Raw genomic sequence first — 13,044 nt, forward strand, 5'->3', positions numbered from 1 at the left:
AGAGCACGCACGCTGCAATGAAAGATCCCACGTGCATCAACGAAGATCCTGCGTGCCACAACTAAGATCCGACACAGCCAAAAATAAAAAATTAGAAAAAAAAATAGCCATCTAGCAATGGGAAAATTTCATAATGGAAATATAAGTTAAAAAAGAAAATAGAACAGTATATGCAGCATGATCCCATTTTTGTTAAAAAAAAAAAAAGAAGTGATACACATAGAAAAGTCCTGAGGGAAAAAACCAAAATATTAATAACAGATAATAACAAGTACACAATCTTTATTTTCTCCTTTATACTTTTTTTATACTTTCTGAAATTTTTGCAATACGTAGTATCTTTATAACAAGGGGAAAATATTATAAGCTCTCTATACAAAGATTTAAAACCTAGAAGAAACCCACCTAATCCAAAACCCTCATATTATGGTCACAGAAAGTGAAACAACTGCTCAAAGGTCACACAGCAAATAATTCTTGTGAATCCAGGTTTAGGACCCTTCACATGACCCGTCTCTCAAGATCTTTGAAGCTTCCCAGAAAAATCAATGTTCTCTTTTTCTTTGAAAGTTTCCAAGAAATGACAAAGGCAAAAAAATACTTTCCTATGTCAACATTCTTCACATTCACTTCCTGTGAGCTGATCAGTAAGGTATTTAAATACTGTACAAGCAGAGTTGTTTTGTACTATTTCTCTGGTTAATCCAAAAAGAGATAAGATCAACAGTCTATTCACAGTGCTCCTAACCCACACCCTTCCCACCTGAATATACTTCATTCACCTATTTCTCCTGGTCTGGAAGTTTCTAATCTAAATGGTGCTGGGTGGCACTTTATAGGAAGCCAATGTGTTTGGACGATGAAGTATCATGGAGTAAACTCTGTGCCAAAGACATCAAACCTGACTCAATACCTCAACACCACCTGAAAAAGCCCTGGTCTAAGACTCCTTTGTTTTGGTATTATGTCAAGTATATTGTAGATTGTTGAGAATGTACTGAAGTGGAAACTTTGAATTGAAGAGTTCTATTGACAGAGCAATGTAAAGTGAAATCTACTTGATATTCTGATAGATGGATGGTTGAATTGGAAAGAACATTGGAGTGTTATCAGATCACAGCAAAGGCAGAAGACTGGCACAGCGGACAGCAATAGAGAGCAATTAAAGGACAAGCCAAGGCAGGGTAAGGAAAGGCAATTAAAGAAACAGACTGTGTATGAAATGTCCTGTAGACGCGACAAAAGCGGTGGGGCTACTTTAATCAATGTGCCTCTTACGTTCAAGGAAGGAAAGGGGCAAATGCAACCAGCAGCAGCACCACTTCCACCCAGCGCTAACACAGTTGAGGTCATTAAGGAACATTCAGTAATTTTTTTTTAAATCATAGCAACATGTATGAAGTCAATGGCAGGAGAAGGGTTGATTGGAACCCCCAGCTAAAGAAATCCAGGTTGGGGCGCCTTCTGTGCCTCCTCATAGCCCTATGGAGTGCTGTTCCTCAAAGTTCAGTGTGCAGACAGATCCCTGGGGATTGTGAAAATATAGATTCTGGTATGGTAGGTCTGGGGTGGGGCCCAAGAGTCTGCATTCTGTAAAAGTTCCAAGGAGATGATGCTGATATGCTAGTCTACAGACCACACTTTGGGTAGCAAAGATGTAAAGTGTCTTCTGAATAAGGAAAAATTTTTAAATTCAGTAACACTGAAGCTTATCAAAAATAACAAGAAAAATGACCACTTATTCAGGGCACACTATGTGCCACTTTGTATACTTTATCTAATTTAATTCTCCTAACAACACCTAACAGGGTTTTATCAAGCTTATCTTATGGTTGTAGAAGCTGATATTCAGGAAATTTAAGTTATTTGCCTACCTTCAGAAACAGCTAATAACAGTACCAGGATTTAAATCCAATTCTGTCTGACTTCATTTCTCAATAAGCTATAGCAATGAGATTAAGAGAATTATTATACTAGTTTTGTGATCTTGGAAAGCCCCCTTAATTTCTCTGAGCATGATTTTTTCATCTCTAACATGGAGATAATGGCAGAGCTGTGGTTTAGACCAAACCAGGTGGTAGATGTAAAAGTATTTTGAAATTCATAAAGGACCTTACCTAAATAAGACACAACAACTGTTGTAAATAGCTGATTCTTTTTATATGCCTTAATTTCCTTTCCCTCTCTTCCTAGTACTAAAAATAGTATTGAATGAACACACCTTTCCTTAAAGCAGATATTCTCAAAACTGTTGGTTTCAGAATCCCTTTATACTCTTAAAAATTACTGAGGACCCTAAGAAGCCTTTTCAGATAATTGTGTACATTCTTATTTAAAACTAGACTAAAATTCTTAGTTATAATTTCTTAAAGGTGAAATGCAACATGAAACTTGAAACAATATTAATGAACTTTTCATACCATTATATTAAAATTCATTAGTCTATCTTGCAGTTTGATTGGAACTTACACCCATGCATAATTTTGTAAATCATCCATTGGTCCTTTGGAAAATATTGGTTCACTGAGATACGTATTTCTTCTAAATGTTGACACGTCATTGTACCAGATGAAAAAAATCACATTCCTTACTATCTCATCTATTTCATCAGAAAAATCTTTAAGGATTGGGACGCTGTCGAGCTTACAGTGGCAGAAACAAGTTCTCCAAAATTTCAATTTTTACCTAAAAGATCGAATTTTATGACAGGCAGCACGTACCTCATTTTGTTTTCCTGGAAGTGACAAGCTAACGCTTTTCATTTTTGCGAAAGTATGTGCCAAATACCCAAGTCTGAACCACCGGTTTGTCAGCTGCTCTTTCCAATAAAAATGGTGTTCCATGAAAAAGGCAGCTAGTTCAGCTCACAACTCAAACAGCAGCTCAACTGCTTTTCCTCTAGAAAACAACAGTACTTCAGGCTGCAGCAGACGTGCTAAAGGCAGACTCCAATGTTGCTGCACAGAATATTAAAAAGGAAGGTAATTTAGGTTCAAATTTAATAAAATCTGCTTCATTGAGGACATTTTTACTGCTTCATTAAGTGAAACTGGCTTTTTTGGTTTTAACTGCAGATGCATGAGGACTTGTACAGTTGGTGCCACTGCCCTGATTCCTGCTGAGGGGCAAGCAGTTTTCCAGCAGTGTAAACGGCAGCACAGTGAGAAGGGTGAAAAATGTCTATTAATGTTCAAATGGTTTAGACTTCACAGTCCCCTTGAAAGGCTCTTAGGGACCCCTCAGGGATTTACAGACCACACTTTCAGAACTGTTGCTTGAAATACTCTGGCTGAAGCTTTGTTCTACCTGTCTTACCTTTTGCTTCTAAACATATTTATCCAAAATCACTTACAGGTACTCTAGAGTAATATGAAACTCTATTTGGAAAAAAAAAAAATCACATAATAATAGCTAAATTTATTTTATTGTATAATAGCATCATAAAAAAACTGTTGAGTTTTTCAGTCCTCTCTCTCCATGAGAGACCAAAGGCTCCAGATGCTTGCTAATGCCAAAAAACTTATCAAGGGAAAGAAATCAGCTCTAGGAATAAACTATTGGGCTGGCCAAAAAGTTCCTTCGGTTTTAAGTAAACATAAAAGACATTTTTCATTTTCACCAAGAACTTTATTGAAAGGATTCATTAACCGAACGAACTTTTTGGCCAGCCCAATACTTTCTCAGGACTATTCCCTGAAAACCAAGATACAGTGATCTTTAAGGGTCTCAAACCACATCAGTGATATGATATTTGCCACCTAAATCTGTGTAAAGTCCTAAGGTATGGTGAGAAAATGATTGACCCACAAATGAGATATGTGTGCGAAAATTCACTCACTCCAAAACGACTATCACGACTCTATTTTCCTGTTGTAGTACATCTAAAGATATATTAAGAAGGAAACTCAGATTAAGAAGAAAGTCACTTTCCCCCAAATCTGTATACATTGGAAGCTCACAATAACATGATTATTGACTTCACACTGATAAAAGGGAAATAAATGGGGGTGGGGGTGGGGGGTTTCGCCATTAGTTCAGAATAAAAATCTGTAGTTAAAAGTCCTTTCAGTTGGGCTTCCCTGGTGGCGCAGTGGTTGAGAATCTGCCTGCCAATGCAGGGGACACGGGTTCGAGCCCTGGTCTGGGAGGATCCCACATGCCGCGGAGCAACTGGGCCCGTGAGCCACAATTACTGAGCCTGCGCGTCTGGAGCCTGTGCTCCGCAACAAGAGAGGCCCACGCACCGCGATGAAGAGTGGCCCCCGCTCGCCGCAACTAGAGAAAGCCGTCGCACAGAAACGAAGACCCAACACAGCCAAAAATAAATAAATAAATTAATTAATTAAAAAAAAAGAAAGAACAAAAGTCCTTTCAGTTATCATAGTCCATTACTTACACGTGATGTGACTTATGTCTATAAATTTAACCCACTGTTTCTAGAAGTGGAATAACTGAACCAACTACATCTGAACAACTTGAGGTACTTGTTTAAAAAATACAGATTCTTTAGATCCATTCCTATCTTAGTCTGCTCAAGTTGCTATAACAAAACGCCATAGACTGGGTGGCTTAAATTACAGAAATTTATTTCTCACAGTTCTAGAGGCTCAGAAGTCCAAGATGAAGGAATTGACCAATTTGCTTCATCAGGTGAGGGCTCTTTCCCTGGCTGGCAGATGGCTGCCTTCTCACTATGTCTTCACATGGTCTTTCCTCTATGGGTGGGTGCGTGTGCTCAGATCTCCTCTCTCTCTTCCCCTTTTTATAAGGCCACAAATCCCATCATGAGAGTTCCATCCTCATGACCTCATCTAAATCTAATTACCTCTGAAAGGCCCCACTTCCATATATCATCACATTGGTGGGTTGGGACTTCAACATATGAATTTGGGAGGGACACAAACCTTCAGTCCATAATAATTTCAGATCTTCTAAATCACAATCTCTGGGATTGGAGCCCTGGAACCTATGGTCTTTAACAGTTCCCAGCTGGTTCCTATGCAACCTAATGTTTAAGAAACACCTCTGCGAGCCTCAGTTTCCTTATCTGTAAAGTAGGATTGACTGTCACCATACTTTCCTATTTCAGAGTTGCTGATATGCCAAGGATCAATTAAAAATATACAAGAAAATGCTTCTGAAAGTGCAAAGTGCTATGTAATAATCATCTGAACTTTTACCGCCTACTTTTCCACCAAACGTTATTCTAAAAACCAAAAGTGGGAGGATAAAATGAAAAATACTATCAATAATATCTTAATTCTTGTAATCAAACCTCATACAATTAAAATACTCAGGAAACAGAATGTTCCAGTTAATATTTAGCTGAACATTCTGGTCATTCTTTTGAGAAGCCCTTTTAAATATATTATTATACTTTCTCTCCTTGGTAAATACAAAACTTAGCTCTTGTTTGATGCCAGAGGGTTTTCATATTGGGTCAGCACTCTGAATATCAGTTTTTGTTGCACAGAACTTAGAAGAGTAATCTATGTTCTGCCTTGGGCTCATTTGCTAAAAGGTTTCTTGTTTATTTTTGTTGTTTGGGGGATATTTCATGGTTGATGGAGGCATGTTTATTTTAACCATAGGCAGATCTCTAATTACAAGTTGTATTCCAAAAGGTTTTTGTTCCTATGTTGTTTGAAACTTGAAGTGGCTTTCCCCCTACCTACCTTCCCAAAAAGTTATGAATCATGATTAAGTTCTTTGGCTTGTCTAAAATGTCCCTAATATAGATGAAATACATTTGCTATGTCTTAAAAGTAATGCAGATATTTTGCAATGGAATTTATCAAACTCAAAAACAAAACTGAATTTAAAACTATTTTCATTTGCCTTTAATACTGATATCTGAGAAAAAGAGTTGCCTGGAGGAAGATAAGAAGCCGACAAAAAATTCCTATAAGTATTCTAAAAAGGTTAATGGTCCCCAGATCTTTGTTATACAAAATGCATAAGGTCTCTCAACATGGCTCTAGCGAGAGTCATGATTCACAGTCATGATTAAGATATGATGGGGCAGGAGACGGCAAAACTGAGTGCCCAGAGGTAACTGGAAAAGTGGAATAGAATGGAAAAAAAAAAGGGTTGAAAGGGTGCCTGTGTATTCCTAAGAGGCTGCATGAAGTAGAAACAGCTGAAATATAAATGGTGAGAGAGAGAAAGACCAGAATATGACTCAAAGCAGAAGAAAGGAAGTCACAGAAAGCAATGCTGAAGAAAACAGTTCCCTACAAGAGCCACAAAGACTTCCAAAGAATTTGGGGTGTGACAGCAAAGTCACCAAAACAGAAGATGCCTTGGTATAAGCAGGGAGACCCATTTGTACCTGAAGGATGGCCTTATTTGTACCTGCCAAACGGCTGCACCTGCCTTGTTTCTTTCTGAGGGTGTGCCCAGTAGCTAGATCTTGATTCTGAATCCAAGTTATCATGGAGGCCCTGCTGGCCTCTTCGGTATGCTGGCCTTAGTTGGGAACTTTTATCACTCATTCACTGCCTCTTCCATCTCCCTATGTGCTAAACAAATGATATTCCAGTTTGATCTTATCCCTGAATTGATACCCAATGTCATCTCTATTAATGCACCTATATTTGGATTCCTGACTTTCAGCTGGCCATACGGGTATGTGGTTGTGTATTTAGTCTTCCCATCTTGCCCTTTTCCAAGTCAAAGTGTTACTCAGTCTAAGTAAAAGTGCACTTCATTCGTTCGACCAAAAGCTGACACTGAGTGTGAGGTACCATCTTAGGCCCAGAAGTAAACACAACAGTGTTGCTGGGTTCCTAGAGACCTTGGGTACATGTTATTAGAACACGTGCAACAAACACCATAAGGGGAAAACAGGAGCTGTCTCTGGCCCCTAAGATGTTCTGGTCATTTTTGAAATAAAATGCTCCACTATAGCTGGACAGATATAAAATTTTAGAAACCAAAAAGCAATGTCAATTCTGAGTCAGATTAAGAGCAGAGGACTATCTTGAATATTCTCCATGCTGTATTCTAGAAATAAGATGATATGATGCAAGAGGGAGAGAAAAGCTAACAGAATTCATAACTTTCACACTCAAATGTCTGATAAACAAGGGCAACTTCTGCCACTTACAAAGAACTCTTTCATCAAAAGGTGAAAGTTGTCTTCACTCACAGCCACCCACACACAAGGCCCCTTATGAACACACACACAGGTATATGTATTCATAAGGACAGCAGAAGGTCACAAACACAAAATTATGCCGTGTAAGAGCTTACTGTACAGTGGAGAAGTGTACTGCAACGTGGTTGAAAATACCTGCCAGGGAACAGGAAAGTTATTTCAAATAAATGTCCGTGGCCAACCTCAGTGGAAGCTGACATTTCAGTTCAAAACTTAACTTGGAACCAGTAAAGGCATCCAGATCTAACATATCTACTGAAGCATGTACTTATTTGCCCTTCTGGGGTTTTCCACAGTCTGGCTCAGTGCCTAGGCATGAGTACTTCCAGAGCCCAGGGCCAAAGCCTCCAGAGCAGAGCCTGTGGTCTTCCTAGGGATCAAATGGGGAGAAGCCAGGGTAGGGCGGGATCGTCCCTTCTGCATCTACTCTCACATACCTCCGGCATTTAAGTTTATCTGAAACACTTTCAGAAAAATGCAACAGTCATGTCACCACTGCTTATCTCTCCAGAAGGCAACTCTTGTGTTTATCCTACTAGATAACAACCTTGTGGCTGAGGACCACCTCAGTGGTTGGGCTCTTGTAATCCCAATCCCAGATGCAACTAGTCAACCCATTTCTTCAGGTTTATGAAAAGCGTGCTGATGTTTCACCTGAAAAAGGAATCCCATAATTGCAGCTTCTCTCTGGAAGACATGTCCCAGAGCTCTTTGATGACAACTGTCAAGCTCCTCTTGGAGACTTTTCCCTTTAGAATTGCATCATTTGGGAAAGTCTAGAGGGAAGAAGGGTATTGAAGTAGGGAAGGGAAAGAAGAATGGGTAAGAGGTTTCACTTTCACCTGAAACCATTAATTAAGAGTTTCAAAAACACAGCAGTGAGTTTTGGTGTACATTAATGGTCCACTGTATTTCATCAAAAGTCATGAAGTAAGAATTCTGTCCAATTCAACGGGTGTTACAGCAAGAGACCCCTCCTAATGGCATAAAAAATATTCATGATTGTCCTACTTGTAAAAGTACTAAAGACACTTCCATGTCAAAGCCCAGAGTTGCATCATCAGAGCATAAAGAAATGCTTTTTGACCAGATGACTGCAGGTGTCAAAGACTGAAATGCATGTTGCAAAGGCAGATGTCTGCTGATACCTATTGTGGATTTATAAGTAAATGAATAGGAAAGATTTTAAAATGGAATTTAGCAACTGATAATTTACCAAACTTTCAAGACTGTAGATTGGCATGTAGAAGTGATTTCACACGGGAGTTACATACAGATTCGACGTACAATTATTGAATGCCTGCCAAACACTGAAAAGTACTAAGTTAAGTGATAGTGTTGCAAAAGCTAAGGTCTTCCATTGACAAAAACAAAAAAGGTGACTCAAAAGACTAAAACTAAGTTCTCATCAATATCAGGTGTTCTTAAACAGTGATATATGATGCAGAAATGTATCTTGAGATACAAACAGTATGTGTTTTGGGACACTTACCCTTTGAATCTTAGGCTTATTTTTAAGTACTAATTATATGACACCATCTCTTTAGTCTAGGAATGTTGGTTCCTCAGAGCACTGTATCATCTCCACGATACCCAAGACATAGTGAAAATGGAAATGCTTATGAAAGGAAAGACTTCAAAAATCAGAAAAGATATCCTCTACACCGCATTGTTTAATCATAATATGTAAGTGATTATATGCTTTAAGGTACACTATACATAGAATTGTCGCTTCCATATAATACAATAAAATGATTATATCTCCTTGTAGTTTTCAAATTTACTCCCCCACATACAGTGTTGCACAGTGACCCTCACAATAATCTTATCTGATGCACATAGAAGTGATGTTGTCCTCATTTTAACATAGAAGAAACTGAGGTTTGGGGAGAGTTACAGGAGGCCCCAGCAATTAATAACGGCCATGAAAGCAAGAACCCAGGCTTCTGACTCTCAGCCCAGCACTTCCTACCATACATGTAGAATGAAAAGCCACCCCACATTTCATAAAATTGACTGTGTATCCTGCAACTGTCACGACAAAATAGCAGAGGGAGAGTGAGTACTTCTGTTAGCAACCAAAACCGTGTAACCTATGATTGAAAGAGTAGACAAAGAATCATTAACTTTTCTTCACATTCACATTAACATGAATATTGACGGAATTTCTGAACAGCTGCATGGAAATTCCTAAACAGAGCCAAGAGAAAAAGTATTTTCTAGAGTTCCTGATACAACTTAAAGAGCTCTGTTAAATCTTTTCAAGTGGAATCGGTTAATGCAAGGAAAGTCATCAATACTGCACCCAGATTCCCCCAAAAGAGGTAAAAATTTAAATTAAAAAATAAAATAAAATAAAAAAGCAGAAAAAAACACCTTGTCGGTCCTTCCTAAGACCAACAATTTTCGGGCTGGTCATTTTTCCCCACGAAAAAGCTTGTGCTCTCTTGCGGGGCGGGGCGGGAAGAGGTGGGATTTCTAAAGATCTCGATTTTTAACAGCCTGGTTTCATAAACAGGCCCTTCTGAGAATCAGTAACACAAGTGAGAGTGAACTATTCCCCCGGGGGGAAGAGAAGGCTCGGCGGTGATGAGCACTGATAAAAGCCCGCAGAGGAGAGCGAGAAGGCGAAGAGGAGCGGCACAAAAGCTGTCTCTCTCCGGGCCCCGGGTGCTGACGGCGCGCGCTCGGAGCGCAGGAGCGGGTGCCGCCCTCCCCGCCCTCCCGCGCGCCGGGCCGGCCGGGACCTACCAGCGAGAGCACTTTATAGGTGTTGGGGTCCTTGGCCGTGCGGGCGCGCGCCGCCTTCTCCAGCGGCTCCTCCCCCAGATCCATGGGGGCCAGCAGGGACGAGGCCGCCTGCGGCTCCCCGGGCGCCTCGGCGGCAGAGCCGCGGCCCGGCTCTCGGCCGTTCCCCGCCGGGCCCTCCCGGGGACCGCGCCCGCCCTCGCCGCCGCGGCTCCCACCCCCCACGCAGCCGTCGCGCTCCATCGTGGCCCTGGACACTCGGCTCCCACCGCCCCGCCGCGCCTTTAATAGGCTCCGCGCGGGCCAGGCCCCGCCCCGTCCCGCCCGCCGCGCCCGCCCCTTGCCGCCAGACCCTTGGCTCGGCGCCCGCAGTCCGGCGCTACGAATGAGGGGAAAGCAACTCAACGCCCTGGATTATTTGGCTTCCTGTCTGATGGCGGGCGCTCTGCGTGTGGGTTATTTTGGGTCCTTTACGTGGGCGCGTCTTTAACTCCCCCCCGCCGCCCCCCCAGCCTTCCCCGCCTCGAGCCCCGGCCACCAGCAGAACACTTGCAGGAATCGCCCTGCGTGGCCTCGCGGCGCGGGCTGGACTGGAATTGCAGAGCGTGGTCTGCAGAGGGCATGAGATCATGGGGCCCCGAAATAGAGCGTAGGAGAGGGAGGATGCGGCCGCCGGGCCAGTGCGGCTTCTCAAAGGCGGGAGAGTGCATTCAGGACAGACCTGTGTGTTTCTGGATGGACAAGCAGAGAGGCTATGGGGTCAAGCGTTGGGGGAAGCGACCTTTGTCTCCTACGTAGAAACAGACAAGAATTCCCTCAAAGCCCTGCTATCCACTACCTACGCTACTCAGGACTATCCAACCTTAAAATACCTGAATTTACAAATGCACACATAAAAGAGATTTAATTTTCTATGGTTTTCTGTGGTTTCTGTGCTGGGGGTGAGGGCTGCTCTTGCTTTATTTGTTTATTAGTTCTTTTAGACTTTATACATCGAAAGCTTCAAAGTGTCCGCGCTGCGCTCTCCTGAGGTTGCTGCCGATACTTGTTAGCAACGTCAAAAATTTTAACAGCCTGGAATACTTTGATACTTTGTTTTTGAACTAGGACACGAACAGTAGGCTATAATTCTTGGTGGGTTTTGCTTCACCTTTGATTCTACAACTTTTACATTTCCTTGCTCATCAATTAGAAAAACCACAAGTGTGTAGTGACGTGAGTCTCGGTTGTCAAGCGGAAAACAATGACTTTCCATACCCGGAACTGACTTTAGTGACCAAGGAAATTTATACCATCCAATATCAATTAATTTTCAATTCATTTTGATTTCAGGAATATATACAAATATTTTTTTAAATGAGAATGGATGCTTAACAGATATAAGATGTGTGTTGTCCCCTTTAAAATAGTTAACTTGCGATGCTTTCCATTTATATTGATTGATTCATTCATTCATTCAATAATGAATCCTTCAGTTCAATCTCTTGGCTTCCAACAATGTCAGTGGTCTCCAACAATATCAAAGATGCACAGAAGTATATCTTTCCCAAGTGGCTCTCAGTCTGATCAAACAGGGTGAAGGCAGTAAACAAAAAACTAAAACCCAAATTATATATGCATAATAGAATCACACATAGGATATTACGAGAGCTTAATGGAAAGGGTACCTGACATCTGGAAGAAGTAAAGGCCATCCCTCAAAGCACTATTGAGCTCTTTTTTTTTTTTTTTTTTAATTACCTTTGAGTCAGCTTTCAAACCAAACCACCCAAGAGAAACAGGTTTTCACTATTACATAGTCACACATTTTTTTACCCCAAACATGGCTCTAAATTTTCCTTTGACTGTTTCCAAAAATCAGAGTCAAGGACAAAGATTTACGGAGACTGTTCAAATGAGTGTCAAAAGCAACTCAACAGAGTCATTCCAAAATGGCTTTGAACTTGAGAAAACAAATGAAATAAGTGTATTGTCTGCATCCCAAGTCAACAAATCATTTTAAAGACTCCACCCATTGGTGCAGAGGACTGCAGGGTCACAAATGCAAACATCCAGGGACCAACAGGAACCATAAAAGAGTGAGGCAGCCCCTAGGTGAGTGTGTGTCCTGTTAAAGGCTATGGCACTAATTCAGAAGGACTATGTGCCCATTGTGGCCAGATGGTCAGAGTTTTCAAGAGAAACAGGAAATTTAGATGTTTGTGTGAATTCTCCAGATTGTAAAAGTTTGTCTACAAAATTCAGAAAAACAATTTCATTAAATACTTTCAAGTCCAAACAAAATGTAACACATCAGCAGGGTGGGCCTGGCACTCAGGCCACCAGGATGTGGCCTCTGCCTTATGCTCAGGCCTTGCCTGTGCCAACTGGGACTTTTATGGGTAACTATAAAAATCCAGTTGAAACCCTAAAATTAGAATAAAAGTGGATCAAGTAGGCCACTCATGTTGTTTAGCCATACGCTGAGCTATAGACAAGTCTTGTCTCCATCTTGTTTATATTCAAAATGATCTGAGGGACAGCTTCACACTCCAAAGTACAATAAGGTCAAGAGACAGAAACTGCAACAAAACTCCGGTTAGTGTAAAGGTGAACAATGAACGTGTCATCCTTAGTCCTAAACCATTCTGCCTCTAATGAGTGAGGACTCTAATCTAGTACAGCAGAAAAGATGAGGGTGTAAGATTTCATGATTCCTTAAGTTGTACTGTACAAAAATATGTAAACACTTCCCCCTTGGTGCCTGAAACTTTGGATATGAGTAAGGCCAAAACAGCAAACACAACCAACTTGTTATCTATGTTTGAACTATGACTTCTCAAAATTGAGAAACAACTCTTCTCAGCTTCTAGAAAATGAAATATACTATAATTATTTTAGCACCTGCTCCAGAGCTTCTCCAGCTGAAGTCCCTCCAATTCTCCAGTGAAACTTGGAAGACATCTAGCCCAGTCTAAAATGAAAAAACAAGTTTCTTTCATCTTTATGAGATCTAGAAAAAAAATTTTTTTTCCACGGCATTAATTTATTTTTAAGACTTTGCCTGACATCCTGATTTCTCTTTCTTTTTTGTAAGTGCAAAAATACTCCCCCTGGAAGAAGCTTGGATTGCAATGTGACCTTGTACAGAGTACAAG

At 40.9% G+C, this 13,044-nt stretch overlaps 1 protein-coding gene across 1 annotated transcript in view; it reads right to left on the reverse strand.

The window, feature by feature from the left end:
- Window positions 1-10,150, reverse strand: part of ENPP1 (ectonucleotide pyrophosphatase/phosphodiesterase 1) — a 68,427-nt gene extending 58,277 nt beyond the window's left edge. The window contains exon 1 of the mRNA XM_036871129.1: window positions 9,911-10,150. Within this exon, the coding sequence (XP_036727024.1) occupies window positions 9,911-10,150 (240 nt within the window). The remainder of the gene's footprint in view (window positions 1-9,910) is intronic.
- Between the last annotated feature and the right edge of the window lie 2,894 nt (window positions 10,151-13,044).

This window comes from Balaenoptera musculus, chromosome 12 (assembly GCF_009873245.2).
Source record: "Balaenoptera musculus isolate JJ_BM4_2016_0621 chromosome 12, mBalMus1.pri.v3, whole genome shotgun sequence".
In the NCBI taxonomy this organism is placed as follows: Eukaryota; Metazoa; Chordata; class Mammalia; order Artiodactyla; family Balaenopteridae; genus Balaenoptera; species Balaenoptera musculus.